Raw genomic sequence first — 26,685 nt, forward strand, 5'->3', positions numbered from 1 at the left:
TAAACCTTCCCCTATCCTCTCCCTACTATTTTTCCCCTGCTTCACTGTGTCAAACCCAACTCAAAATAACATTCAAACCTCACACCTACTCCCCTACTAACCCACAACTCCTAACACTCTAACATCTACTCACTATTTATTTGCTCTACGTCGTCTATCTTAAACCCCTTACTACTCCATCCCCTAACCCCCATCCTAACCTAACCCTACTCCTTACTTACCTCTAAAAACTACTCTCTTCTCTAACTCTAAAAATATAACCTTAACCCTAACGCTTCTAACCCTAACGCTTCTAACCCTAACCCTTAAAAATACTGCTAACCCTAACCTTAATGTTTGCTCCTGCCCCTAACCCTGATCTCTGACCCCTGTTCCTCCTTCATGTGTCTTACTATATAACCACTCCACCACTCCTTATCTTTTGATCTACCTGATTACTTGCTAACCCTATCCTGCCATGTTTCCTCGATTACTTCCATCTACCTGATTGCTTGATTACATTGCTTAATTACACCGCCTCTCCCTAATAATATGCTTACCGTGCACTATCTTGATGACTTGATTACCTCGTCTCTGTATGATGACTTGATTACCTCGTCTCTATTTGATGACTTGATTACCTCGTCTCTGTATGATGACTTGATTACCTCCCATCTCCTTGATTACTTGATTACCTTGCATATAACCCCGCTCTAAACTCTGTCTAACCCTCAACCTATGCGTCTACACACAATCAATCCACTATTATCATGTCGCTACTGCTCTGCCAACGCCTTCCTTATATTACATCCATCCATCCTCAAAATTACAATGCTTACCCTCTATAACTCGCACCGTGTTTTCCGTCTAACCCATTGCACCTATGATCAAAACCTATCCTATATAACCATTGACCTCCACCTCACCTGCCAATGTGTTTTTCTTCCACGCCTATACATATCTCTCTTCGCTTTACTCCCTTCACTCAACCCCGTTATATCTCTCAACCCATGCCTCGATTTGTTATACGCTGCTTCATTTTCCCTCTTAACCTCACTTACTCGCTCAATCATACTAATATCACAAATCTAATGCGACTACAACCCACTGAAACTCACTTTCATACCTCGACCCCTTATGCCTCATCGCACCGCGGCTCAACTCATAAACCTCTTCTTCTTAAATATTCCTTCCCCAACCTCACTGCCTTTCTCCGCGAACAATTGCCACATCCCCGACCCTTTCTTCGCACATGCGTCTATTCCCGGCTCAACATCCTCCTCGTCATCATACCCTCCCTCCTTATACACAATGCAACACCTACTTTACTCGTCCAACTCTGCCTCCAAATCCGCCGCATCTTGCGCCTCCTTCATCATATTCAACTCTCGCCCCGTCTCTCTCTGCCGGATTAACCTCCTGCCTCTCTCATAATTCGCCTCCATCTCGGCCGCCCTCGCCATCTCCTCTTCGTATTCACCTTCTCCGTCGGCCCATGATCCATCCCTTTACCCATGCCTATGTCTTCATCCTCAACGCCCGCTCGCTATAAATATCGCATTACTCTTCTTCTCCTACCTCACACCTTGCTCGCCTTACTTCTTCCCTTTACTTTACTTCCCCTCCTCACCTTCTTTCCTTTGCTTATCTCCCCTCTTATTATTATCTCACTTACCTCACCTCCTCCTCGAATATCCCTTGGTCGCATCTATCGCATGCGTCGCATATCTCTTGGTCGCATGCCTCTCTGGTTGCATATCACCTATAAACCCCCCTCCCCTCTCTTCAACTCTCCCCTCAATTCTTCCTTTCTCCATCCACCACTCGACCGAACCACCACCGACCGAAACCATTGCCTACGCTCGACCTCTCGATATCTCAACCGCAAACCTCTCGACCGTCGCCCCTCCATTTAAACGACCTCACTCTCAAAACTCGGTATTTCACCTCCATCCTACTTATTGCTCTCTGTGCTAACGCCTACTGGAAATATCGGCCAAAATGCCCCATCTTCTGCCCACTGGCCCCCCTGCCCTCGCCCTCATGTACGGCAACGGCACTATCACGCTGCGCCTCTCTCTTAACTTCCCGCGCTTCACCGCCATCGTTCTCTTCAATATCGGCTTCATCCCTGCCGCCGCACCCTTTAACGTCGGCTTCTTCATCAATCCCATCATCCCCGACAACTGGACGCAACGCAATGGTTACTGGTCTTGTGGCTATGGACTCACTCTGAAATACAAATCAACACCTGCAACTACTCTGCTTTGACCCTCCTGCGTGACTATTCTGTGATGAATTATACATGCTATCCCTTGCCTCGGCTCTCTATGGCCGTATATGGACCTTACTCCCCCTAACCTTCTTCTCAAACCCTATCCCTAACCATATTCATAAACTACTCACCCTAACCTTCTTCTCAAACCCTATCCCTAACCATATTTATAAACTACTCCCCTAACCTTCTTCTTAAATATCCCCCTTAAATATCTTCTTAAATTTATCTCTTTACTTATATTTATAATTACTCTTTTATTTTTATTTTTATTTTTATTTTTATTTTTATTTTTATTTTTATTTTTATTTTTATTTTTATTTTTATTTTTATTTTTATTTTTATTTTTATTTTTATTTTTATTTTTATTTTTATTTTTTTTTATATCTTATATATATCTATACTTTTATTTACTTCTTTTTTATAATTTCTTCTTATTTTCCCTTTTATCTTTTTCTTTATAATTTCTCTTCTTATATAACTTCTATTTCTCTTCCCCTTCCTTTTCTTTTCTTTCCTTTTTTTCTTTCTTTATTTTACTCCCTATATATCTTTATATTTCTCTTTTATTCTTATTTTTATTTTATTTTTATTTTTATTTTCTTTATTTACTTTTACCTTTTTTTACTTCTTATTCTTTCTTATATATTTAATGCTTTCTTTATATTTACTTTTACTTACCCTATATACATTATATTATACCCTCTCTCTCTCTCTCTCTCTCTCTCTCTCTCTCTCTTCCTTCCTCTCTTTCTCCTTTTTAACCCTATTATCCCTATTATTACCTATCTCTCTCTCGTCTTTCCCCTTTATCTATATAATATGCTGCCCCTATATCTATATCTATATACGCAATGATTAACTCGCTTCTTTTTCTATCTACCCTACGTTCTCTTCTATACTTCTTATCTCCTTCCAATATACAATGCACCTCAATGCTACTGTAATCCTCTTGACCCGCTTGATCATTCCTCCTCGTATGCAACCGCCCCGCCGCCGACTTCTACATTATGAATCCTTTTGTTCCTTGCCTTGACTCTTTGCAACGGACCTAATTGCTCTCCCATTATCTATCTACCCCCTGCTGTATCCATAACCTATCTAATCGTATCACTACCTGGCATAACCGGCTCGCCTGTATCCCTCCGCCCGCCTTTCCACCCCACTCTACTAATTCCCCTAACCATCTATATATCCTGCTTATCTGCTCTTTGTCTGAAAACTCGACCTTCTCCCCCATCATCTGCCCTATGTGATATTGCCACCACTCATCTCCCTGTACCCGCTGCGCTACCATGATGCCGACCAATACCCCCTCGTACTGACGCTTCCTCCCTCGGACCCTCCTGAATAACCACCTATGTTCGCTCGCTGCCTCCCAACGCTCGCATATTGCGGCAATGGCGAAACGCTTCCTTGTCATCGTCTCCTCCTGCCACACCCTCACTCTCTTCCTCCCCCTTGCTTCATCATTAACTGGATAATATCATGAAACCCCTGACAAAACCTGCTCGTCTCTAATGAACCCATTTGAACTTTATCCCCTAACCACTTCATTAACCCCTCCCCGTAAATCTCTTGATCGTCCGTATCTTGCCAATCATACTGTCGCTCCACATCCATCTTCCCCATCACCTCGTTGACATCGCTCTCATACCATGCACTGGCCGCTCCCCATACGCTCGCCAATAACCCGGCATACTGGCACTCCCTATCTCTCCGCAACCTATACGTCCCCTGATCATCGCCCACTGCCTCCCAATGCGTGCAAATATATTGCGGTAACCCGCACCAAAAACAACCGGAAAAATCCCGCATCACGCCCTTCTTGAACATGCCCTGCTGCCATTTCTCCTCGCATCGTCTTACCTGTCGCCACCACCTCGCACCTCGTACCGGGCACTCTTCCCTCGGATGAAATTGGTCGTCCTCTACCGTGCCCGTCGCCATGAAACAACCCATACATCGACCGGCCATCAATGCCAACTCCTCCTCTAACATCTTGGCCTCCTCGTTTACCTGCATTGCGTCCTGTCTGGCCCTGAACTGCTCGTATCGGCTGTTCTGCTGTGCCCTCCTGAAACGCTCCTCAACCTCTGTCTCTTGGCACTCCTGTACCCTCCTTGCTTCCGCCTCTACCGCTATGTCGCCTTCTCTTCAAACCATAACATATCCTCCTCTAATGCCAATTGGTCCCGTTGCCGCTGACACACATCACATGCCACCTCCGACTCTGGATGACAACCTGCTCGATCGTATTGGCCATCCATCACCTGGTCCAACACCACACGGCGGCACCACTTCGCACTGATAAACCGCTCAACGGCTGCTTCCTTTGCTGGCCACTTGGCCCTGTCTGATACTGCCGCCTTCCTTCTTCTTCTCCCTGCCTTGGCTGATGACCGTGGACCTCCTGCTTCCTCCCCCTGCTGGCATATGACGACGACGGCCTCGCTATGGTTACCGTCCCGTCCGGCCCGTCCGCTCTCCTGCACGTAATCTCGCAATCGGTTCGGCATCCCGGCGTGGACCACTAACCGCACATCTGGCACGTCGACCCCTAACCCTAACGCGTTCGTGGCCACGATTAAATGACCTTGATCGATCCACGACCTCAATCGCTGCGTCTTGCCCGCTGCTGTGTCGACCTTGGAATGAAACACGCTGCACTCTAATAATCGCCCCAATCGTTCAACCCGGTCGATGGTGTTGGCGTAAACGATGACGCGACCTTGGCTGTTTCTGTGTAACCAATCCTGCACGATCTTGACCACGCGGCTGTCTTCCGCCTCTTGGTCTGCCCCAACCTCGCCGCCACCGGTCTGACTGGTATTCTGCTGCTGCTGCTGCTGCTTCTTGTGGTGATCTCTGCGCTTGGCTGGTCGAACAACCACTACCCTATACCCGATATTCGGCCTCGTCGTTCGTGATCGGAATACCTTTACACGGCTGGCTGATAACCCGACGACCTCGAAAAACCTCCCAATCTCATCTGGTGGCAACGTGGCCGTCAAAAATACCTTTTGGACGCCCCATTCGTTCAATACCCGGCCCAACTCCATCAACTGCGGCCGGAATTGGCTGGTACTGTCCAAAATGGCGTGGCACTCATCCACGACGACACGATCCAACGCTTTCCGTGCCTGCAACCGGTTCACAAAATCGCCGAACCCTTTTGTCACTGCCGACTCGGGCGTGACGAACACGATGGGGGTGATCTGGTGCCCGCCGCGACTGTTCCAAACGTATGTCGCGATCTGGCTCTTGGCACAACGGCCGTGCAAATCATCTCGCAATGCTACCAACGGCACGATGACGATGGTTGTCCCTCCGTCGTCGCTGGAACAATACGCCGGTAACATGAACGACATGCTCTTGCCTTCTCCCGTGCCTGCGATCTGCACAATCGGGCTCTCTCCCCGCATGATGGCCCGGATCACCGTCTCTTGCTGGCCACGGAACGCGGCGTCTGGTCCTATCATCTCCCTTAACCGGGCGGCAATGTCGACCTGCTGCAATCGCCTGAAACGCTGCAACTGGTGGTACTCCCGCTCCGTCTCGAATGGCTCCCGCTTTCGGCGTATCGCCACGGCCAAACTATCGCCCTCGCGGAACTCCAAAAACCGATGCCACTGACGACTGACGGACCGAAACTTATCGCGCATCGTGGCCGTGCTGAATAACCCTTGCTGCAACTCTCGTGCGTATACCATGCCGGCCACGTGCGTTCCATGGCCGGCTTGTAAATCGATCGGGTTATCGTCCACACCGTCGTCGTCTTCTTCGACCCCATCTATCGTCGACTCCTTGAATGCCTTGTCCAAATATCGACGGGATATGGCGATGGCAATCTGCCGCCACGAACTAATGTTCAACATGGTGCCCAATAATCGTTTGCTGTCTCGTTGGATGATGCGGCGGACACGGTCTGGCGTCCAATTGCGCTCCTGTACCCAACTGTCGAACCTCGCACTGGAACCGGGCTCATCGGTACCATCCTCATCACCACGATCATCGCCGCCGCCGCCAATGCCGTCCTGGCTGCCCTGGCTCTCCATTTCGGCCTGTCTCCTCTCCCTCTGCTCCGTCTCGCTGACTTCGTCCCTGCGAACCACCTCGTCTGGCCATAAATACGGGCTGCGTATGCCGGCATCTTTGACGACGCCCTGTACCTGCTGCCACCACGGCAACACTAACCACAAATACCACACCAATAACTCGCCCACCTCGCGTGGCAAATATCGGTGGATGACCTTGGCCTGCCCCGTGGCCCGGAACGACTTGTGGTACGACGTGACGAAACACATCAACCCGTCGTGCGCGAATATGTTGCGTACGCCGCCGTTCATGGTGTTCTTATATCGAATGCCTAAAATCTCGGTGGATCGCGCCGGCTGGCCACCTACCATATGCATCAACAAAAACATCTTTTCCATGAACTCGTCGAATGTCTTCCCATATGACTGCACCTCTCTGGCCTGGAACGGCTTCCCGTCCTCCCTTCCGTGGTCGAACCAACTCTTACGCCGCCCTTGCGTCTTGATGATCTGTCGCGCGTTCCAACTCTTGCCGGCTGCCAACCACGTGTGGTTACGGTCGTCATCCAAAAATGAATATCCCACCTTGTCTTCGCTATGGTCGTCTTCCATCGACGACCACGGGATCCGCGGCAACTGGCTGATGTCGTCCACCATCGTCAACGTCGCCAACAACTCTCGGGCTTCCCTCTTCAACGCATGCAACATCTCTGTCAACTCGCCCATGCGGAACTGCACCCGCCGGTGCTTGATGCGGTCCCCAACCCAATCGATGGTCCCGCCGGCCGGCGTGTTGAACCGGATGTGCATCCCGTACGTGCGTGCTTCGTAAATCCAATCCATCGGCGTTGCCTCGGCGTGGGGATCCTTGGGCGTGACCGTCATGAACCGCTGCACTTTCCCACGCACGATGCGGAATATGCTGGTGGCCTCCTCTTCTGCCTCCTCTTCCGCCTCATCTTCCGCCTCCTTTCGGGCATGCTGCTCTTCCCACGTCTGATTTCCCTCCTGCCGCCGCCGCACCATCCACTCGTCCATCTTATCCTGCTTCAAACGCATCACCTCGGCCTGCCTCTCCTGGTATGACTGGTACACGACCATGGCACGGGCGACCTTGATGACGGCGGAATATATGGGCGTATAATCCAACACATCCATCCAACCGCCGTCCTTTCGGATACCCATCACGGCTAAACCGCTGATGATGGCGCTGCGGTACTCCCCCGCGGTCAAACGGTGGTCCAACAACGCTATGACGACCTGCAATGTCAACCCGTCCACTCGGTCCTCGTCCAATGGCTGTGCCTCCGGATCGTTAACGTGCGCCTCGACCAAATCCGCCAAATCATCCATTAAATCGCCTTGCCGCTTGGATAACCGAAACTTGGGCCTATCTGCATCTGGCATTTTCTCGGCACGGTATATGTAACACACCAACTTGGTCCACACGGCCGTGTAACGCGTCCACGTATCGTCCTCGACCCGGTTGTCGAACGGCCGCCGTGGCTTCTTGTCCACCTCTTTTCGCTGTACCTCGAACAATGCATGGCTGCCAACGTGGGTGGGCGTGGCTATGGTGCGTGCTCGGTCCATCACTCGCACCAAACTGTCATGGATCAACTGCAACTCATGCTCCTGCTCGCCCACTGGGTCGACCAACCGCTGCATGGCTTCCGGATCGAACCCCTGCAAATGGGTGGCCCATCCGACGTGCTCTAACCACGCGTTGGCGTCCAACTTGGAATCGGCGGCCTTGATCCGTTCTTTGTCCTCCAAATGAAACCGGCGCTCCTGCTGGTCCAACGTTTGCATTAAACGGTCTGCAACGGCTGCCTCGTCCGGGTCCTGGCTGATCGGTGCACCGAACCCGACCTCGAACCAACGGCTGCCCGGCCCATTGCTGAAAAAACGTTGACACTGGACACCGCTACGCCACGGGACCTGCTGTGTCTCCATGGCTCGCTGCTGGACACTTCCGCCCCTGCCTCGGGGATTCGTCCATCCATGGTCACTGCGGTAATGGTTCTGCATGGCTCGTTCTGAACCGACCACGTATAAACAACCCTCCTCGCCGCAACCCAATTTGTCGCTCTGTGGTGGGTGGATAAATGGGATGGGGTCGGTTGTGGGTGGCGGCGTTGGCCATGTTGCCAACTCGGCCGGGGTCTGGATGACATCTGGGTCTGACTGGATCGCTTTTGTAATCTCGTTCCTTTCTGCTACCCGGATGGACCTGTGGTATTGCTTCATGTGCTGCTTAATATGCTTACCGATGTATGCATAATGGCATGTTTTGCAAATAATTAATGGAAACTCGGGCAACTTGATAAATGGCTCCATCTCGGCCACTGCTATTCTGAACTGCGATGTATGTTAACGGGCATCCTTGACGAACAATATGATCTAAATCCGGCTGGAACGAATGGCTCTTTCTCTCTTTGGATTTATATTATGCTATTATCTCTCATTGGTGGCTTGCACTCACATATATCGTGCTGGCTTCGATGGTCTGACTGGCTGTGTGCTGATTGCTCTGTCTGTTTTACGGGAATTGGTGGTGTGCAATGAATTAATGTTTATCTATTATGATATTTGTTGCTTTTCATTGTTTGTGGCTTGGTGCTTGAACTTGCTTCTGCGGTTGCGGGGGCGCTCCCGTTGACGTTTTTATATATGGATTATTAATTAACCATTGCACTTCATTGGATATCTCGATGAAAAACCCTTCTATATAATAAACCTGCTTTAACTAATCTCTCTTGATCAACTACTGCTCTTCTTGACTTATACCTGCTCTGATACTCTCTCACCGGATGGTTGGCGGCTTTATGGCTGGACTTCTTGGCGGGTGAATTGCCACGGGTTATCTTATGGCAATAATATAAATCACTTATTTAACCTGGCATTATATGACCCTTAACCTAACTGCCTTATTCCTCATATACTCTCTTGCATGTAGTCCTTTCTACCTTGGCTATGCTGACTAATAATTCTGGGAATCTGGGTTTGATCAAAAATGGAATCTTGCTGCACTCGGGTCAATACTTGGGTTAAGTTTAACCTCGCCGCAACGCCGCAATACTGGATCTCTGATGCTGATAATTGAAATGCGATATGCCCTTAACGTAATGAATTGATGCATGTACTTGAAATCCATTTTTATCTACTTTTAAAAATGTCGACCTGTTTCCGTTGGGGGCAATCGTATCAGGTCGACGATTTCACTAGCGCGGTTTTTTTTACTATGGGATTGCCATTGGAATCAGACCTGTATTCGCCATGCAGCTGGGTTAGGTCGACGATTTCACTAGCGCGGTTTTTTTTACTATGGGATTGCCATTGGAATCAGACCTGTATTCGCCATGCAGCTGGGTTAGGTCTATGATATATTCTTTCTTTACTACCTTATATATAGCTAAATTCTGCTGCAGAGCTTAACTTTTTATATAGTAATCTATATATATTTCTATCTCCATTATTAGAAAGGCAATTATTATAGTAAGGAGGTATAGTTATAAGTATCGCGTTAGAGACTTGCTTAACTATTATGAATATTAGACTAGGTAACCTAGTCGAGAGAAATAAGCTATATAGTTTAATAATAGAATTTCTAACTCATAAACCAGATAATCAAGATTTAATTCCTAGTATAGCCTTTATAGGTTTTATTCTTTACCATATAGAGCCTTATTTTTCCCCTTAATTATATTAATATAGGTTAGTCCTACCCTAGACCTTAACTTACCCCTATATATTGCGTTTTTATCTTTTCTATCCCTTTCTTTATTTTTTCTTAAATTTTAACTAGAGGCTCTATAACTAACTACTATTTATCTATTATTAGCGGCGGGTTTCACCCAAGCTCGGCCAACAAAAGCGCTGCTACGCAGTTCGCCTGCGTACATCTACTGTCTCCCAGCGAGGCACTTTTACCAAGCCACAACATATACTCTTGACACGTCCTGAATGTCTGGTTAAAATGCTTCAGGAACCAATCGGTACGGCGTGGCCGGCTATAAGCCCCAAAACACAGAGGTATGACCATGTCTGGGAATCGACATGAACCATCTCCGTCATAGTCCGGGTCCGCCGCCCGACAGATCTCCTGTGGCTGATAGCACATCCAACAGACGGCATATAGATCCATCCACTCCTTACCCCGGCTTTTGCAGTCCCGAAGTGCCTTCTGCTTCGCTCGTATCCAATCATGGCGTCGCGCGCACGCTGCCGCTGCATGCTCAAACGGCTTCCCCTCCACCCGACAATATAGACAGCAGCCCATCATTGTCTCAAGATCCCTCTCGTATCGGCTCAGCACCTCATTGCAAACTCGGGCCTGGCGAAGAACCTCACTGGGCCCAGTAAAAACCATCTCGCTGGCCATGGAGCACTGTTCACCCTCACCCTCACCCCCGCTCGCTACTTCTTCCGCCTGGGGCTGCGGTAGATGGAACTCAAGATCGGTCGGCCGGCGTTCGATGTGGTGGTTGGGACAGACGCCGCAAAGCTCATCGCCTTCCATGCACCACCTCCAGTCCGACCGCACATCGAGGAATTGGCTCATGATGCCGCGCGAACACTGCTGCTGCGTGAGGTATAGCTGCATGGCCTCCTGGTCTGCCCCCAGCTGCCGGTCTAGCTGCGGTTGCCAGGCCGCGCTAAGTAAGACGATGGATTCTGCTACTTTGCCATCCCGACCGGCTCTGCCTGACTCCTGCGAGAATTCTGTCATTAGATTTGGGGCGCCGACGTGGATGACCCACCGGACGTGCGGATGGTCGAAGCCGGGGCCCAGCGCAGATGTGGCTACAACAGCAGGCGGGTCCGTAGCACTGAGCCACTGCTCGATGACCGCCCTCCTCTCCTCCTCCGTACCAGAGTCAGCCGTGTATGACGGGCACCCCAGCAGGTCGGCGAGCTCCGCCACGAGCTCTTTCGTCTGACAGTATAAGATGATCTTATCCCGTTCGCTCTCGAAGAGGTCCTTCCGGGTCCAGCAGGTTTGGACAAGACGAGCCGCCCTCTGGCACAAGGTGCCCAAGCCTCGCTCACGCCGTACGATGTACCGGATGTTCGGCCGATTCGTCGACTCCCTGACTATATGCGGCCGAACGAGCTTATTATGCTCTATAAAGAGCTCTTGGTAGTCTGGCGGGAGCGTCGCCGTCAGCCAGACTGTCTGCGTCTGAACCCGCCGCACGTACCAGCCCAGCTGCGACATGCACCGCCGATAGTCGTTCGCCGTGATGGTCAGGTGGCACTCGTCAATCACGATCCGGTCCAGCCGCTGTCGGTCCGCAAGTCGGTTGGCATACTCCAGGAAGCTTTCTGTGCAGGCGGCCTCGGCCGACATGATGACCAGCGGCGCCGACTTGGACGACCCTGGCGACCACACGTAGTGTTTCAACGCCACCTTGCCGAGGCGAACGAGCATGTTACCGCGGAGGGCCACCGTAGGTAATATCAAGATGGTCGTCGCAGCGCCTTCGAGCGCAGCACCAACCATCACTATTAGTGTCTTGCCTGATCCGGTCGCAAGGACAACGATGACCTGCTCGGCTGGTCGCGGGCCCAATGTCGCCAGCATGCCATCTCGCTGACCTGGGCGACGTAATTGCAGCCCCGGGTCGTTGTATAGCCTGCGAGCCACCTTCAGCAGGCCGTCCTCCTTCTGGGCCGGCCTTGTGCGAAACCGCGCCTTCTTGCAAGCATTGAGCAACCCCTGCGCCTGCGTCCCTGATACCGTATGCGGCCGCTTCCCCTGGAGAAGTTGATCGACCCGGAACAGGGAGCGCCAGCTCTGCGATGCACGGTAGGCGCGATGGAGCAGCGTGCTCATCGTCAGCGTCGTGCTGCCAGCATAGGCATGGTTGAACGTGCGGTAGCTGTGGTTGCTCATTCCGGCCAGGTCCGCGAGGGCCGCCTCATCCTCGACTTCCTCAGCTGCCGCGATCTCCTCTAGGTCAAAGTTGGCCCGCTCCTTGGCGCTGAACTTCTCCTTGGTGATAGAAGCAGCAGCCTGGCGCCACCACGCCACCTGGAACTGCGGTACCTCGGCGCGTGCGCAGGCCCTGCGAAGGCAAGAAGAGATCGTGGTGTCCCTCCAGACCTCGCCGTCCAGGCTCGACCACAGGTACGGCGACAGCAGAGCGCCGGGCTTTCTCTGACGAAGGAAGACCTGGCGCAGCGGCGGCACCAGAGCCAGATATGTCAAGAGCAGATCTCCAATCGCGCGGGGCAAGAAGCGGATGTTCTCCGTCTCGGCACCAACCTGTTCCTGGCTCTTGTGATACCGCACGTACACCATGACCATCTTCTCCCAGATTAATATGCATCGACGACGACCTGTGTTGGTGTAGGTGACGGAAAGCAGCTCCGGCGCCCGCAACGGAGGAGCCGGCGGAACATGGATGAGCGTCACCATCCGCTTCAGGAACTCTTGCACGTGCGCCTCGTAGCAGGCCATTGCCTTCGGACATAGGCTCAACCCGCCGGCCTGATCGGTCCGCACATAGACCCCTCGCAGCTCAGCCCTATGCTCGATCTGCCGGAGCAGGGCGTCCTGCGTTCCCTTTAGGACCTCGGCATTCCTCTCGTCCGTCAGCCACGAGCCGCCGTAGTCGTCGAGGTCCAGGTCGTCCTGTAGTCTCCACGCTTCGATTGGTGCAATATCATTCGCACCGAACAACAGCTCATCATACAGAAGCGAATGCGCCTGGCGAAACTCTGATACGACCAGCTGCGACACCTGTTCCATGTGTAGCTTGGTTCCCATGTAGTCGATCGTCTGGCCGTCGAGAGACCAGCGTGCCTGGTTCTTGGCGAAAGCCGTTCGAGATGCTGCGAAAAGGTAGAGCCGCCACTGCAGGATATGACCGAAGGGTGTCTCTGCCATCTGCTGGAAGTACTTTTTGCACATCTTCTCCAGCAGTTCGGGTATCCGTCCTCGTCGTCCTGCTTGTGGAAGCACACGAAGTCGAACAGGATGAGCTGAGCAGTCCACGTGAGTGCGGATAAGTTGCTGTTGAAGTTGCCTGGTTCGTTCCAGACGCACCGTTTGCGCTGCTCGTCATCATTCGCCTCTCGCCGTGTAAAGGCCTTCTTCCGGCTGAGCATGGCGCAGAAGCTTAGTACCGCGGACCGGAACGGCCTGCTCCCGACTGTCTGGCAGATCAGGGATACGTAGAAGTTGCGAATGACATGCTTCAGCTCAGCGTCGCGCTCCTCGTCATCTTCCTCATCGGCTGATTTTTCCTTCGCCATCTCGTCTTGTTCCCGCAGGGCATCGATGATGCCTTCCATGGCTCGCTGCTGCTGAGGTGTTGGTTCGATGACGTCCCGCGGCAACACTTGGTCCTCATTCTCCCTCGTGAAGTGACCGTCCTCGCAGAATACGACCCGATAATAGTAGACGAGAAGCTGCTTCATCCTTCGGAAGTACGAGGTCAGCGAGGATTCGTTCTTAAAACTGCGGAACCCGCCGGGCTTGCCGCTGCTCGAGCCGCCGGCATCACGGAACTCATTCAACCTCTTGGCCCGCTGCTGCGTCATCTTCCGCTCGAGTGACTTATCGCTGCAGAGCTTGTAGGCGTCCCTGAGGACGGTCTCGGCCGCGACAAGGATGCGGATGAGGTCCGAGTTGTCCTCCCCTTCGCCGCCACAGTCCCCGCCTGGGAGCTTCTTCGGCGGCAGCGAGTACGACGACTGGATCTCGGCATCCCGGAGCCCCCGCATGTGGGCAGGGAACCCGGTATGGACGAGCCACGGGACTCGGTCCGCTCGTGACTCCCCGACGTCCTGCACAACCCCGGCCTGCTCCTCTAGGTCGCGGGATGCCTGGGCCAGATCCGCTTTTAGCTCATTGAATAGCTTCCCCTCCTCCTGTGACGGCGGCAGAAGGAATCTAAGGGCCGATACCTCCCCCGATGGCGATGACGATAACGAGGGTTCTTCAACGATGAAGTAATCGATGCGTCCCTTTGCCGTGAAATACGTCTGGAGCATGCAGCCTCTCCAGAGGGGGACGGCCTCTCGGTGCTGCGAGGCCTTCATACCATGTGCTGGCATGTGCTGGTGCATCTTGGCGAGCCTCCGTGTGCAGTAGTTGCAGCCATCGCGCGTGCAGCAGTAATACCCGGTAAAGACAGCGAGGCCTTCGATCGGCCGGCAAGGTCTCGTCCTATCTGGCCTCCACTGACGGAGCTCCTCTACTGGGCGCAGGTCGTAACTCGATAAGAGCTCAATGGTCGTCCTTAGCTCCTCACCCCTCATTCGGTGCGGCTCGGCCCGCAGGTGGCTCCTCCAGCTTGCCGCCTTGGGGACTAGACACGTCCGGCATAGCCGGCAGACAACAACCCGGTGATCAGGGTCATAGCGGAGAATATCTAACCCCATGCTGTGAATACGCGGCATGAATATATGTATATGATGATCATAAATAGTATATAAATATTTGACGAGGATGATGAGGATGATGAGGATGCAAAGAGTAAGGAAGGAGGGAAGGGAACGCCAGTTCTTCATTTTACAATCTAGAGACCTTACCCCTTTTTTCACAAACCCTCCAGAAGCGCAAAGGCTAGTTATTCACCCTCCTTCGCTCTATACGTAAGCAAACACGAGGCTGACGGTGAGGCTTTTGAGTTAGATAACTCACAAGGGTAGGAATACACTCTTCTCCTTCTGACGGATGTCTCTTTTCACCCTTCGTTTTTTAGAATTATACTTCGAATTCGTTATTCTACAAGTATATGCATATCATATCCTCGTCCTCGTCGTCGTTGTAGTGGCTCGGCGTTTCGTATTGGTTTTTGCTTTTGTTCATTGCGACCCTGGCACCAGTTTTGGTCCAATCAGCTTATGCCCTTTCACTTGAATCACCTTTCACTTCACTCAACGACCGCACGCTATCAAGCCATGTCATTTCCCACGCAAATTACGCTCTGCGAGGTACCTACGAACCTGACCGGGGTCTGACCTTTCACTGAAAGGTCGTCGAGCAATAGTGGCTAGCGACGCCGCCAGCGCTTGACCCCGTCAGCGTTTACCTCCAGCCCTGCTCAGCGTTTAACCCCGTCAGCGTTTAACCCCGTCAGCGTTTAACCCCGTCAGCGTTTAGCCCCGTCAGCGCTTACCTCCCGCACTGTTTAGCCCCTGACCCCAGTAGCGCTTGCTCTTGTCTTTCTTTCTTACTTACTTAACTAACCACTTACACTAGCGGTTCGCCTCCGCCTGCCTTACACCAACCCTTACGTCAGTGGTTAGCCCCTTCCTTCCCTCTCCCACAGCACTTTTGTCTTCACTCCTTAACTCCTCTCTTACCCCAGACCTTACCTTACTTCTCTCCCGCCCACTAGCGGTTACTTTTACCTTCCTAACCCTCGCCTCACACCCTCTGTCCTTTTCTCTCCTTACCTACTTAACTAGAACTTACTAGCACTTAGCTTTACCTCTCTAACTCTTCTCTCCTGGACAGTAGCGGTTACCTTCACCTTCCCAACTCTCCTCTCCTAGACAGCAGCGGTTAGTTTTTACTTTCCAACTCTTCCCCCCGGACAGCAGCGGTTAGTCTTGCTTCTTTAACTCCTTTACCTCGTACCTTCTCACACCCTCTCTTTGTTTCTTTTCCTACTTGTGCTAGACGTCAGGGCCTTTACAACACTAACCTCCTTACCCGTTCTAACCCTAACTCTCCTTTTCCCCTAACCCTAGCCCGACATTGGGGTAGGGTTAGGTTAGGTTAGACTTAGGGTTAAGGCTAGGGCCAAGCTTGGGGTAACGGCTAAGCAGTCCTTGTCTCTCTTTGGTCTAACCCTCTGAAACACCCGCTAGGCTCTTACCTTCCCCGATCAAATGAAAATTTAACGTTTTGCTTTAGGGTTAGGGTTAGGGTTAGGGCTAAATACCCCCTCTAGTCTCTTTCAGCCAATACTTCCTAGGGGCTACCCTAGGGTTAGGCCTAAGTTGGGGGTTTTTTTTTCTTTTTCTTTCTTAACTAACCCTTAAAGCTAACTTTTCTAATTACTTCCTAGCTTAAAGCAAAACTAAGGGTTAGGGTTATATACTTTTCCTTAATTTCTCTCATTTTTAACCCTAGGGTTAGGGTTATATACTCTTCCTTATTTTTCTTTTCTTTTGTTCTCCGGCTAGGGCTATATACTTCCCCTTTTTTTTTCTTACCTTAAGGTTAGGGTTATATATATATATATATCTTCTATTATCCTAGGGTTATCCTAAGAAGATTTCTTTTTTATTATTATTATTTTTTTTTTTTTTATTATTAAGACTTTTTATCTTTTTTTCCTTTCTTTTATTTAAATATCTAATACTATTTTACTAATAATAACTAACCTCTTTTTATATTACCCTCCCTTTTTCTTATTCTCCCCTCGGTAGTTGCCATTATGGCTGCCTGCTATGCCGCGTTGACCTGGTCACCTTGCCGTCGTCTTCGTGATACCCTCATGTGCCAGCCCCATCTCGACCTTAGTAACTTTGAGAGCGAAAAGGCGCTTCAGCTTAGTGGTCAGAGCGATCCCTCTGACTAAGGGACAGACCCGGGTTCGAGTCTCGGAAGCGTCTAGCCAGCCTCAAAGAGCTTTTTTTGCTGATTAGAATGATATTATTTTTGCCTACCCTGGACTACTATATCTTTCTTTCTCTTTTTCGTCTTTCTTCTACTTCTTTTATTTTTACCTCCTCTTATATTATTTATACCATCTCCTATAAGCATTCTAATTATATAGTTAAAGCCAGCTATTATCACCAAGTCCTATTCGTATGTATAGTTACCGTTAAGTATTATGTGGGTAGTATACCTACTGTGGGAGCCCCCCCCCCCCCTTCTCTCTCTCTCTCTCTCTCTCTCTCTCTCTCTCTCTCTCTCTCTCTCTCTCATATCCTCCTTTGTTTTTTTATTTTTATTTTCCCTTCCTATTATTGCCTATCACATCACATTATATATCATTATATATAACTAGTCAAACGTATTACACTATGCGTAAAACATAGTAATTAACTAAGCTCTTGAGTTTGTCTCCACTTGAGCACTAGATCAAAGACGGCCATAGCATTGGTCATCTCTCGCCCGCATACCAACTTGCTATGCTTACGGCCCAGCCAGTCAGCATAGTCATCCCGACCTTTGAAGTCTCGACCGGCAGCCTCCTGGACTTGCGACCATATATCTGCCTCCGTCACGGCGGCCAACGCCATAGGGACTACAGCATGCTTCCACCGACATGATGCTCCTTTGGTCTCGTAACCGTCCCGACAGAGCTCCTGCGATACGTGACAGTAGAAGCAGCTCAAGAAACGTGCCTGTGGATCCTTCTTGTAGTTGACCAGACCCTGAAAGCTCATGCAGCTGGAGAAGGACAGATCCTTCTCTGCTGTGGCACCACAGGTACCCCACTGGTGCCCGGCCTCCTTGACGCCATCGAACATCCAGCAGATGCGGCAGCCCATCTTGCCAAGCTCCTCTATCTCCTCCAAGGCGGCCTCGAAACGTTCTAGAGCGAGGGCATCGCGCCTGCCGCGGGCATGTGATGCTATGATACCCTGCGAGGATAGCTCACTCTTCCACAACAGCTCACCGCGGCGGCAATTATCGCATCGGACGGCATCGAGATCTCCACAGTCCCGTAGGTCACCGTCCAAGCATTGGCCAAGGAGGCGGCGACGGCAACCTTGTGTCCGGATCAGCCTGCGTACCTCGCGCGTGCTCAAGTCTAGGTAGCTGTCGCGGATATGGTCCTCAACCGGCCAGTCCTTCTCCTCGACGACTATCTCTGCGGTGACGGGCTCCCCAGCTCGCCCGCCCCGCCCCGCCTCCTGGGCGTAGTCGATGATGCTGAATGGGGCCTCGAGATGGATGACATGGACGATGCCTGCAACATCAAGGCCCGTGCCTAGAGCCGCGGTAGCCACGATGTAGGGTGTTTCGCCGTTGACCCATGCCTGGAAGCCCTGCTCGCGCTGGGCAAGGAACTGCGCATCGCTATCATCGCGCTGAGCGTGATAGTAATGGCAACCAAGCTGCCGGGCAAGCGCTCTACACTTCGCGTGGCTGGTGCAGTATATGACCCCCTTCTCCCCCGGTGCTAGACGTGGGAGCCGGGCGTCCACCAGCCTCTTCACCTCCATGACGCCCCGTCCGTTACGGACGCGAAGGACGGAGTACCGCACGTTCAGCCGATGGCTCGAAGCCCGTATGTAGAGCGGAGCCTGGAGCTGCATGGCTTCTTCGAAGTCGCGTTGACGGAGCGGCGGCAGGGTCCCAGTGAGGAATACGAAGGGACACCCCAAGCTCCGCAGGAGAACGAGGCACCGGAGCTTCGCGCGGTAGGTTTCGGCGGCAGTGAATGACAGATGGCACTCGTCAATGACCACTCGGTCCAGCCTTCCCCTGACACTCAGATCAGCGGCCCACTGCAGGAAGTCATCGGTGACAGCCGCCTCGGCCGAGACCAGCGTAACCCTGGGCCAAGATTCACGCGCCTCGGGCCAGGACTTGCAGTCTAGGCCGGCATCGACGCAGCGTGTGACTAGCTGCCTCTTCAACTCGGCGAACGGAGCCACCACGATGGTCACGCCTGCACCTGCCAGCATAGCCGGGACCATGAAGACCAAGCTCTTCCCGCCGCCCGTTGGCAGCACGGCAACCAGCGGGCTCTGCTTCGCCGCGGCCAACCTGACGGCCTCTTCTTGCTGGGGTGACCGAAACTGGGCAGCGTCATCACGCAGGACAGCCCGGAGTGCCCGCAGGATCATGTCGTCCTTCTTCTTGTCCCCCACTGCTGCTGTCATACCTGCCCTTAGCTTCTCGAGCGAGGCGATCTTGGCCCGCTTCCGGGGAGGGTGGCACTTCTTCTCCTCGCCGCCAGACTCGGCCGCACCCTTGCGCTTCGAGGACGAAGTTGACGGCGGCGGCTCCAAGGCCGATTGCTGCTGCGCGTCGCAGCCGAGGAACTTGTGCCAACGACGGCTCACCTGCCCGAATATGTCCAGAGACTCGGCCGTCAAGCGCTTCAGCACATCGATCGTGACACCGTAGTTGGCGGCTGTCTGGCCGGTGTGACAGGCAGCCAGATCGTCCGGCGCCTCGTACTGCTCCGACTCGTCATCGTCGTCGCCGTCCTCAAAGTCTGCCCGAGCGGCCCCCCGGTCGCGAGCGTGCTTCTTGCTGATGGCGATGGCGATGTGGCGCCAGTCTTGGAGCGTGATCCTGCGGCCGATATAGTGGGAGGTCCACTTCCCCATGGCCCCAGACATACGACTGCTCTCCCATGGCCCCGTCTCGTTATGCCAGATGAAGTCGCTCGGCGGTGCCATCTTGCCATATAGCTCCCATCTGTCCGCCTCCCAGCGATCCGTCAGCGGTCGGATGTAGACCATGTACATCACGAGCAGCTGCCCGACCCTCTCCGGCAGGAAGCGGGGGATCACCTTCGGCGAGTCGAAGTGGGCCAGAGACTTGTGGTACTGGGTGACGAGCACAACATCGCCGTCGATGACAAAGACGTTGCGGTCCCTGTTGATGCCGTTGACCAGGCGCAGGCCCGTGATCTCTTCCCCTCGGCTGGGCTGGCCGCCGGTGATGTGGGAGAGGAGCAGCAGAAACTCCTCGAACTTCTTCACCAGCTTCAGGTACTTCCTGATGCCCGCCCACTTCCACTCGCCCGCTCGATCTAGGAACTCTGTCTTCCGCGAGCCCATGACGAGGTCCTCGAGCATCTCGACCTCCTTGCCAGCGAGGTCGTTGGTATGGATGAAGGACCGGCCTCGTCTTGTATGGGTGAGATCATCCTCAATGCCGGCCAGAGGAAGGATGAAACGCTCGTCGTCGCCCTCCTTGAACATCAACTGACCCCACAGCAGGTCCTCGGCGTCTTTCGTCATCCTAGCCACCATGTGACGAATCTTCTCCATCAGGATCGGCTTGCCCATGAAGTACATCATCTCGCCGTCCTTGCTCCAGGACACCATCAGCCGGCTACCAGTCTCCTGCGCGATCTTCCTTCCGTATAACAGCAAGCTGAGCGTATAGCCCATGGGAGAGTATGTCGCCTTGCAAAGCCAGGCGTCTCGAACCTGGGCGAACCGTTGCGCGAGGTCCGTCATCCCGGCCCGCTCCCGGGTGGGTATAGCCCACTCTCCCAGCAGCGCCCGCCCCGTGAAGACGAGTCCCGCAAGCACGTAGGTGAATAGGTGGGCAGGTCGGAGCTGCCCCGTCTCGCCGTCGATTCCCAGCACCCCGACGAAGTGCCACAGCGGGCTCGCAAAAGGGTCCCCGTCGAGCCGCTGCATCCAGAAGTCCGCCAGAATCTGCAATATCTCTTCCTGCAGCCCCTCGCCCGACTGTTCCTCGTCCTGCAGATGCGCCCAGAGCAGCTCGAGGCTGGCCCTCTGTGCAGGCGTGAAGCGAAAGCCGTGTTCGGCAAACAGCGCATCCTCCTCCAGCGACAGCACGTTGAGGCAATAGCATAAGAACCGCTTCACATATACCAGGTAGCGATCCATGCTGGTCTTCTCCTGCAGCGGCCCAAACGGTCGGCTGTGGGCATCGTGAGGGTGGGGGCTGGCCAGGAGCAGGCGGGTCATCAGGGGCATGCTCTTTAACCCGCCGATGCAGCGGTCGAAGAATAGACGATCTAGAGCCGTGGCCATCCGTCGCAGCTCGTCGTCGTCACAGCCGGGCATCCTGCTGCAGGCTTGGATATCCACCAGATTCCTCCCGGCGAAGTGGGCTGACCAGCCGGTCCTCTTCAGCCAGTTCGTCGTCTCGTGCCTCAGGATCCCCTCCTCCATGACCTTCTGCATCTTCTCCTGCTCCTCCTGCTGCAGTGACCACCCTTGGGTGATGTCGGCGATCATCGTCTGATCTTCCGGGTGCGTCTGCTGCCTGTCTGCCATCGTCGCTCTTCTCCCCCTGCCGACCGGCGTCGGAGGATCTCCTGCTGCCGAGACAGCATCATCGTTACCGCTGGTCGAGATGCTTACGCAGAAGTAGTAAATCGCCCTCTTTGGTCCTGTAAAGAAGGTTTGCAGATAGACGCCGGTCCAGAGGCCCGCCTGCGCCTTGGCTCCCTTTATGTTGTGCTCGCCGTTGAGGTGAACCCGCAGGCACTTCCAGCTCGGCGTGAGGTGCCTGCAACCCGGCCAGGTGCAAGCCCCGGCGAAGCCCCGGTGAACGACGAGACCCTTGACGGCCCGGGTCGGGTTTGACGCACCGTGCTGGACGAGCTGCTCCAATGCCGGCCCTTGCAGCTGTAGACCCTTATGGCGGTGGATGATATCGCTGCGGGCCCGATGGTCGATGTCTGGGTGACGGTCCCTCAAGTGACCCTCGAGGCTGCAGACCGCATAGCCGTGAAAGGCGCAGATCAACGACCGGTATTCGCCATTATATATAAGCCACCCTTCTCCCGGTTTGGTGGCTTCTGCATGAACACAGCTGGCGGACTCTCCTGTATCTTCTTGCCGCTCCGGTTCGTTGCCGCCGGGCGAGTCTGTGGGACGCCCTCGGGCCATGGCTGCGATCTGGACTATGTCGAGCCCTTCCCTACCTCCCTCTGGTTCCTCCTCTTAGGATACTGTACGTGCAGTCCTTGTTTCCCTTCTTTCTTTCTTTTCTTGATAGTCTCTCCCTCGAATGATTGCCGCTTGCTGGGAAACTGCTCGGTCGTCCTTAGTTGCGCTCATTTTATAGACTCATGTCCATATGAAAAGGATATCCCTCGTTCACCCGGTCGGTCGCGAGAAGGCTGGCCTTGGGAGACGCGTTCTGTTGTATTTCCCTCCTTTGCTTGCTTTTTCCTTAACCCTGAAGTTGCCCTTCCCTTTATCCTGATTGGCTGCAGCATGAAATGGTAGTTTGGGACTGGTAGTTTGGCCCCCCCTGCCCGCGTCTGGGACCCACCCCCGCGTGTATCCCTGCATGCCCATTCGTCCGTGCCCCTGACCCCGAGATGGTAGTTTGGCCCAAACTACCACTGGCCTCCCGGTTAGGCCAGCCTGTGGCAGCTCCCGTAGCGCAGAGGTGTAGCCGTTTACCGTGATGGTGGCCGTGCGACTCGAGCAGAATGCGTCTATCCATCTCACCAGCCCCTTAGGGATGCCCCGTGCTTCCAATCTTTGCAACAGTCTGTCCTTGAACACCCCGTTATAGGCCCCCTTGACGTCGAAGCTGACCAGGCTGACCACTTTGCGGTTCCGCCATGCTTTGTAGACCTGTTCCTGGAAGAGCAGCAGCGCCTGCTCTGCCGACCGCCGCTTTCTCGCACCGAAGTGGTTGGTAGGCAGGAGTCCGTATGTTTCGACGGCGTGAGAGAGATGCGATCCGCCACTACTGCTTCGAGGATCTTGCCTAGCGTCGACAATAGCGAGATCGGCCTCCACGCTTTTGCAATTCTGTAGTCAGCCTTGCCCGGCTTCTTGAGCGGAATGATCTTGGCAGTCCGCCACTGGTCCGGCAGTCGTCCTTCGCCCAGTGATGTATGGAACAGATGTAGTACCCGCTCCTTCACCACCGGCCACAGCTGCTTCCACACCATCGCCGGCAATCCGTCCTCTCCGGGTGCCTTCCAAGCCTTGGCCTCCATGACTTTCTCCTCGATCTCCCCCATCGTCAGGTTCGGCATGGCCACTTCTCTGCGATGCGGCCGTGGGCCTTCATCTTCTATGTCGGTCGGTAGTGGTGGGAAGAACGCGTTGAGCAGTTCCTCCGCCTGTTCAGCCTTGTCTTGTGTTGTTGCCCCGTTTGTTCTTTTCAGCGGAGGCACTTTGTCGCCGTTTGTTTCGTCTCCAGGCTTCAGGTACTTGGCAGCTTGCCAGATGCTGGTCCCGTCGGCGAGGAAGTCTTCCCAGTGTGCCTTCTTCTGCCTTCGGATGGCGTCGTGGTACTCCTTGGCTGCTTCTTTGGCTCGGGTTTCCAAATTGTCGATTCGCTGACCAGCCCGACGCCGGGTCCTCGCTAGGTTCCTCCAAAACGTGTAACTTCTTCGGAGCCTTGTGAGATCTGTCGTCCACCATCGCTTCGCGTACGGCGATGGCTTTGCTCTTGGGACCAGTTCGTGGATCGTGTCTAGGACCACGTCCATCAACCTGTCAGTCTGTTCTTGAACTCCACCGCCCCACGGGAGTGGTGCCAGCTTGTCCTGCACTTTCGCCCTGATCGCGTTCCATGGTGCGTTCTTGAACAGCAGCCTCGAGCCCGCCATCCTCTCTGGTGTCGTGAGATCAAATTCCGTCTCGATGGCCCTGTGGTCTGATCCATGTTCAGTCGGATGGATCCCGCAGTGAACCATCTCGTCTGCCAGTTCAGCCGATGCGAGCATCAGGTCGATCGTACTCTCCCCACCGGGTCCTTCCCACGTCTTCGTCCCCCGCGGGAGGAGACTGAGTAGGCCGTGCTCGTCCATGAGGTCGATGATCGGGCTCGCTTCGCCTTGCCTCCTGCCTGTCACCTCATCGCCTCCCCAGAGCTGGTCGTGGCGGTTGAAGTCACCGGCCAGGATGACGTCCGTCCTTTTCCCCGTGCTGTTGCGAAAACTTGTGATTGTCGTGTGCAACTGTCTCATGGCCGTGTGCAGAGCGTCTTCATCTTTTCCTGCCACGTACACTGACACCACCAAGACTTCTCGATCGGGCCATCTAAGTATCGCCCCGGTCAGGTCAGCCGAAGGGATGGGCACCTGCTCAGTCTCCAGATCGCTGCGTATCCAGAGCATACTCCGGATCGGCCACTGCGTCTCGTGTCTCTTTGATGGTACGAATTTCGTCCAGTTCCTGTGGTGGTTCGGTGTCGTCATCAGCGTCCCCTCGACCTTCAGCGCGTATGGCTCGGCCACCGCCAGTACTGCATAGTCCTGCAAGTCCCTATCGTTCATCATGCTCAGCTGCACCACATCTCTCTTCCGCACGTTGAGCTGTAGGATCTGGAGGTTAGTGGCCATCGGTCATATGCAGTTGTCGCACCCGACAGTTTCGGCTGAGCGACTCGTGTGGCCCTCCACAGAGAATGCACTTTGGCTCGGCCGCCTGGCAGTCTCGGTGTCGATGGCCCGTCTCCGCGCACTTGCCGCATCGTTGCGCCTTGCTGCATGCGAAGGCCTTATGGCCAATCTCCCAGCAGTTGTAGCACTGAGCCGGGCCTTGGCGCCTCTCAAAGACGTTGGTGCTGGCCGACTCTCCCGCAAGGTGGAAATACCCCTCTTCAAGCAGCCGTCGCGCATCGCTCGCTTTGGTGACGTAGATCACCATCGAGCCGTACATCTTACCATTCGCCTTGTCGCTGAGCCAGTGCATCTTGGCGATCGTCACCTCATTTTCCTTCCCTAGTGCCTCCGCCGCACCTGGCAGCACATTACCGGGCGAGTCCAGCACCGCAGTCCTGTTTGCGCCGTCGACCTTGACCGGGTATAGCTGGTCCCTGAGCACTCTGGCGCCCTTGACCACCGTCTTCTCCGCCACCTCTCTGATGAGCTGCACCTCTGCTTCGTCTCGGCACACCACCTTGATGCGGTCTGGATTCCTCGCATCCTTCACCACGGCTGCGCACCGCCAGCTCTGTTGGCCTTCCCTGACCCGCACCTTCTCCTCGATCGCTTGACGAACTTCTCCAACTTGCGCCTTGCCTCTGTCCTCTTCACTGACCCGCGAGGTGTCGATGGTGCAGAACAAGGTATCCGTGAACGAGGATGGGGTCGTGCGCATGGACGATAAGGTGCGGACGTTGCTTGGCTGGCTCGTAGGCGGGGTGCGGGCTACGTCTGCATACGATGGCTGTGGGCTCGTCTGAGCATTGCTAGAGATGCTGTCGGCCATCGTGTTCAGCTGTTCCTTCACCTGTTTCATTTCCTCCTTCACTTGTTTCAACTCCTCTGCCGTCTGGGGTTGTGTTCTCCCCAGCTCCTTCATAACTTGCTCTCGCATCTGCTCGAGGTCTCTTGCAGCCTGTTCACGCATGGATTTGAGCTGCTCGTTCGTCTGCTCTCGCATTATCCTCAGCTGCCTGGTGGCTTGTTCGTGCGAGCGTCTGAGCTCGTCCACCTTCTTCGATTCCTCGGCTGCCTGGGCCTTGATCGTCTGGATTTCCTGCTGGAGTTGGCGTATCATCTCCAGCTGCTCGCTCATCATCCGCGTTGCCGTTCGCTGGTTCTCCATCAACGCGTCCCAGAGCCTCTCTAGCATCTTCCTCTGCTCACTCATCAAATGGGCCGACGTCTCCTGGAGCATCGCTCGGAACATGATCTGCATGGGCGACGCGTGGTTGCCCGTCGCGCCTTCCGTCGTCTGCGATTCTCTGGCCCCGTCGGCCAATCCAGTCTCGCCTTCATTTTCACCATCCCGCGGCTGTTGTGACCCGTTCCTCTTCACTGTATCACTTCTCTTCTCAATCGCCTGTAGCCTTTCCTGTAGTTTTGCAGTCGGCTTCACAGGCCTTGAGGACCGACGCGCCACGGTGATTGAATCTCCACCTCGCACCAGGATCTCGTCGGCAGTCGCGTCCATTTCGCGGCACCGCGCCCACGGTCGCACCGGCCTCTACGTCCCTCAAAAGGATTGTAAAGATTGTAAAGATTGTAAAGATTGTAAAGATTGTAAAGATTCTGGGGCCCCATAGGGACACGGGTACCCGTGGCTCCAAAATTTCACGGGTACCCGTGGGCATTATCTAAGCGTGGATGGCTAACACTGCGACAACTACAACGAGATATGGCTACAGGCTTGTGCAGATCGGGTTAATGAGGAGGGATCGCAGCCGGATTGGTGTGTTAAGTGGCCCTATGAGGCCGTTCTCCCGGGCGTAATAAATTCTAATGCTACTACTACTACTCCTGCTACTACGACTATAGGGCTGAATACAATGCCTGCTGCTCCTCACTATCTTTCTCACATGCTCTCCATATCTCCCCTGGCCCTCGTCTACTCGAAAAAGGTGCTACTACTATCTCATCGGCTACTTTGACATCAAGACGGTCGTTCTCTGACTTGTCCCAGTCAAGATAGGCCATCATCTCTTCTTTAGTCCATTCCCTAGAGCCTGTTGGCGTCTCACAGCACCTAGTCATTTGCTTCCAGTCGAGGCACCAATCGTAGTCGGCTTTACTATACTGCAAAGGTAGACCCATCGCCTTCCGATACTGCTGGTCAGTCCTGATGCTGCCGGGCGGCTGCGCCTTGTACCAATCTTCTCTTGCTGCAGTATATCTCTGGTAGATAGCTCGTGGGTCATCGTACCGCAGTACCGGTGCTACCGCTACTGCTTCCACCGATGATTCAACTGCTGCCGGTCCCTTCGTTGTCGCTGGCAACAACGCTATTGTTGAAGTACCGGCTACTGTTGGCGGAACAGCTATGGCTGCCAACGTTTCTGTTGCTGACCGTTGTGAA

At 53.7% G+C, this 26,685-nt stretch overlaps 4 protein-coding genes across 4 annotated transcripts; 1 reads left to right on the forward strand and 3 right to left on the reverse strand.

Moving 5' to 3' along the window:
* Positions 1-1,980: 1,980 nt before the first annotated feature.
* MRS44_017493 (uncharacterized protein) lies at positions 1,981-2,250 on the forward strand (the record flags this gene model as incomplete). Its single annotated transcript, XM_065615404.1, has 1 exon — positions 1,981-2,250. One exon carries the CDS (start codon positions 1,981-1,983, stop codon positions 2,248-2,250), a length of 270 nt encoding a protein of 89 aa, XP_065471476.1.
* A 2,145-nt stretch (positions 2,251-4,395) lies between these two features.
* On the reverse strand, positions 4,396-8,541 carry MRS44_017494 (uncharacterized protein; the record flags this gene model as incomplete). Its single annotated transcript, XM_065615405.1, has 1 exon — positions 4,396-8,541. One exon carries the CDS (start codon positions 8,539-8,541, stop codon positions 4,396-4,398), a length of 4,146 nt encoding a protein of 1,381 aa, XP_065471477.1.
* A 1,823-nt stretch (positions 8,542-10,364) lies between these two features.
* MRS44_017495 (uncharacterized protein) lies at positions 10,365-14,685 on the reverse strand (the record flags this gene model as incomplete). Its single annotated transcript, XM_065615406.1, has 3 exons — positions 10,365-10,402; positions 10,450-13,131; positions 13,200-14,685. 3 exons carry the CDS (start codon positions 14,683-14,685, stop codon positions 10,365-10,367), a joined length of 4,206 nt encoding a protein of 1,401 aa, XP_065471478.1.
* A 2,619-nt stretch (positions 14,686-17,304) lies between these two features.
* Positions 17,305-25,803, reverse strand: MRS44_017496 (uncharacterized protein; the record flags this gene model as incomplete). The annotated part of the gene is made up of 4 exons (XM_065615407.1): positions 17,305-21,831; positions 22,282-22,527; positions 22,575-24,218; positions 24,268-25,803. The coding sequence occupies 4 exons, from the start codon at positions 25,801-25,803 to the stop codon at positions 17,305-17,307; spliced, it is 7,953 nt and encodes a 2,650-aa protein (XP_065471479.1).
* Positions 25,804-26,685: the final 882 nt, after the last annotated feature.

The sequence above is a fragment of the Fusarium solani genome (assembly GCF_023522795.1).
Source record: "Fusarium solani strain SB1 chromosome Unknown bctg00000014, whole genome shotgun sequence".
Classification (NCBI taxonomy): Eukaryota; Fungi; Ascomycota; class Sordariomycetes; order Hypocreales; family Nectriaceae; genus Fusarium; species Fusarium solani.